At 43.3% G+C, this 3743-nt stretch overlaps 1 protein-coding gene across 1 annotated transcript; it reads right to left on the reverse strand.

The window, feature by feature from the left end:
* Positions 1–2530: 2530 nt before the first annotated feature.
* On the reverse strand, positions 2531–2971 carry LOC129716815 (uncharacterized protein K02A2.6-like). The gene has a single exon (XM_055666649.1). The coding sequence runs from the start codon at positions 2969–2971 to the stop codon at positions 2531–2533; it is 441 nt and encodes a 146-aa protein (XP_055522624.1).
* Between the last annotated feature and the right edge of the window lie 772 nt (positions 2972–3743).

Below are 3743 nucleotides of genomic sequence, written 5' to 3' on the forward strand. Positions count from 1 at the left end.
CATCTTCGCAACTTTTTATTTAGGCAGAATTGATCTTATCTTTTCAACCAACTGTAGAGTTCACCCCGGATTAACAATTATTTCGGTTTCCTGTAATTTATACAGATTAGCTTACGACACTCAAATTCCGCGATTGATACCGATTTATTCGTCCGCTCACAGTAACGTTCGCCACTGTTCTGCCTGAAGCTGAAACCTTGCTTGTTCTCACCGTCTCTAGTTCTTCCGAACAAGGGGCAAGACGATGTGTTTTATGTTCACTACTATTCTACATCCCTAAGAGAAAAAAAAACTATACGAAGAAAAAAAAAGGATGTTAATTTTATTCTCTTAAGATCAATCAAATTCATCAGCATACCCTGCTGGCATTTTAGTGATTCTCTTTAGACGTTTCGTGGGTGGAGGTTCAACATGAGTAGCGCTCCATTCTGATTTATTTGTGATGGCGGGTCTCACGACAGGATCTGTTGTATATGGTTGCTGCTCTAATCCATCTTCGGATTCATCTTGGTCACTTGCAGTCGGATACTTTCTCAAATGAGACACAGGGCGTCTGTACCGGATGCCATCTTCGCTCAGTACAATTACGTCGCTTCCACTTTTATGAATCACTGAATACTTTTCCGGTTGAAAAGTTGGCTCGAGTTTCCCCGTCTCATAGTTTCTGATCATAACGCTATCTCCAACAGCTATATCCGACACCTTTGCATGCCGGCGTTTATCAGCATATAGTTAACCCTGCATTTTCCGTATGATGTCTTTATCCCGTTGTTCTTCATCACGATTCCAATAGGGTTCAGTACGTAGTGACGGCAGCAGGTCTTTTACAGGACGACCTGTAAGCAACTCCATTGGCGACTTCCCAGTGACAGAGTGCGGTGTGATGTTGTACGAATACACATATTCTTCAACCGCCTTCCGCCAATCCTCTTTCATCGTACGAGCAATTTTCAGAGTCCGCAGGATTCCCTTATTCTGTCGTTCAACCAGGCCATTCATCTGCGGCCAATATGGAATACTGTGCACTAGTCGAATATTCTTGTTAACACAGTCATTCGCAAATTCTTCACTGGCAAATGGGGGCCCGTTATCAGTTTGAACTGTTTCCGGGTACGTGTGCTGGTTGAACAAACTCTCCAGAACCTCTATCGTCTTACACGCAGTTGTTGATTTCATTTCAGTAACGGACGGCTATAGTAGTCAACAACTACCAAGAAGGTTGTGTATTCTTTAGCTGTAAAAAAATCAAGAGCCAAATCTTGCGATGCACGATTTGTCATTTCTTCGCGCTGCATGGGTTCTGGGGGTTCTTGCGAGGTTACTAAAGCACATCCAGCACACTCTTGTACCTTATGCTCAACATCACGGTCCATCTGAGGCCACCATAAGTTCTCTCTGAGGTTTCGTTTCATTGATACTACTCCCGGGTGTCCACGATGCGCGATATTTAATGCTCTTTGTCGTAATCTCGAAGGAAGAATGATGCGGTTATTGCGAACAACAAAAAAACAATATCGCACGCTTAGCCTGGGGGCTAATAGCGGTCTCGATCAACTAGATTAGTTGAGAGAATTCGTTATCGATATTGTTTTTGGCACATTTTGTATGTGTAGGATAAGTACAACGACACACCGTGCCCCAGTGCTGAGTCGAGAAAATTTCCAGCTTGAAAAGATCCTCGACTCGATCGGCCAGACTTTACTACTTGCTTAAGTGCATCATCAAGATCCGTTTCTTTCCGAATTTCGTCCAATGTTATTGCTGACGGTCCTTCACCTATCCCACAAACGAAATGCTCCGAAGCTTCATCAAATGGAAGATCTGAGTCCGGACACAACCTCGAAACAATGTCTGAGATATTGTGGGATCCAGGAACATGCACCACCTTGAAATCATAGGGCTGTAAGCGTAATGCCCAGACTTCAGCACGAGAGCAAGCACGTTTTCCTTCCTGATGTTTTCCTCCAAATATATATTCGAGTGTCTTATGGTCAGTCAGTACCGTGAAGTGTATCCCAAATAAATACGAATAAAACTTCTCAACTGCCCAAACGACGGCTAAGGCCTCGCGTTGGGTTTGCGGGTACACTTTTTCCGTTTTTGTAAGGCCTTTTGAAGCGAAGCTGATGATCTTTGGTTTGTTCATACTATCTCTCTGGACTTAAACCGCCCCAAGGCCCACCGCCGATGCGTCCACGTAAAGTTCTGTCTGGTCTTTTGGGTCATAGAATCCTAAGCGGTGAATGGTACTGGACAACTCGTTGCGAAGGTCATCGAAAGCTTTCTGTTTTTCGTTGCCAAAAGAATCTACTTCCCCTCTTATGAATTTTCGGAGGGCCTCAGTTCTCGATGATAGATGCGGTATAAATTGTCCGACGAAGATGATCAAACCCAAAAAACTTCGGACTTCCTCCTTCGTTTCTGGCATCCTAAAGTTTCGGATGGCTGAAACTTTATCATCAGTAGGGCTGATTCCATCGATGCTGACCTTGAACCCTAGTATTTCAAGCTCTTTTACTCGGAATAAACATTACTCTTTATTCAGCAACGCGTGATTTTCTTCAAGAATTTCCATAAACATTCGTAGCCGCTCATCGTGCTCGTAAGCGGTTGATCCCCAAATAACCACATCATCGAGATAAACTACGACGCCCTCGATGCCAGCCAACATTTCACACATAATCCGTTGAAAGATCTCGGGTGCGCAGTTTATACCAAACATCAATCGCTTGAACAGCATTAGACCTGTACTCGTCATGAATGTAGTAATCTCGCGCGACGCTGGATGCAACTCCACATGATAGTATGCAGAGGTTATGTCGATCTTTGAGAACAGTGTCGCTCCTTTCAGCTTGTTAAGCAGCGTGTCAATGAGTGGCAGTGGGTAATGCTCCCGTTGTATGGCTTGATTGGGGTATCGCATGTTGATGCATAATCGGATATCGTTAGTTCCCTTTGGAACTACAACCATCGGGGAGATCAAATCGGCTGGCCCGTTACGGGTTCAATTAAGTCGGTTTCCAACATTTCCTGAATTTTCTGGTTGACCTTGTCTTCCATCGCTACCGGAATTTTGAGGTAAGCCATCTTCCTGGGAGCCACAGTTGGATCAATAGACAATTTTACTTGTATATGAGGGAATTTAGGGAACGGAACCTTGTTCTGTTCAATACTTTGGACTGCTAGTCCTACTTTCAAAACTTTGAGGTCCTCTGCGGTTCTCTTGCTAAGTAAAGATTTATGCGCTCCCTTAATTGCGTAAAACTCGGTAAACATTTTGGGCTTTGTATCGTTAATAGCTACCCATGCTTCGAAAATACACACTACGCGTAGAGGTTCCTGGCTAGCATACGCCATAAATCGTCGATCGCTACGCAGTTTTTTCTTAAAAATCCTGGCGTTGCTTGATAGCAGTTTCTCCCAGATATGCTCAGTAACGGTGTTGATAGTTGCCCCCGAATCAATCAGGAATTCTACTGGAAGTTGGTCAATAAACCCTACAATCGTCCCATCATGCTGTGTCTTTACCTAGCAAAATAAATAATTTGAATATACCATAAGTGCTTACTAATTTTATTCATCGTTCATTTTAACAAGTTTAAATTAATAGTTAGTAAAAATGTAAGAAATAAAAAAACTCATTCTACCTCTAAAGTCTTATGTTCGTCGCGTCGTAGTGGATATCCAGATCCTGCGCTTTGGCCATTTTCATCTCGCAAAGCATTAGCTTCCGCTCTCTTCCA

Source organism: Wyeomyia smithii, chromosome 1 (genome assembly GCF_029784165.1).
Source record: "Wyeomyia smithii strain HCP4-BCI-WySm-NY-G18 chromosome 1, ASM2978416v1, whole genome shotgun sequence".
In the NCBI taxonomy this organism is placed as follows: domain Eukaryota; kingdom Metazoa; phylum Arthropoda; class Insecta; order Diptera; family Culicidae; genus Wyeomyia; species Wyeomyia smithii.

What these genes read in the sequence shown, in the direction of transcription:
- LOC129716815 (XM_055666649.1), bottom strand. Translation starts at nt 2,971, where the DNA reads ATGGTTGTAGTTCCAAAGGGAACTAACGATATCCGATTATGCATCAAC.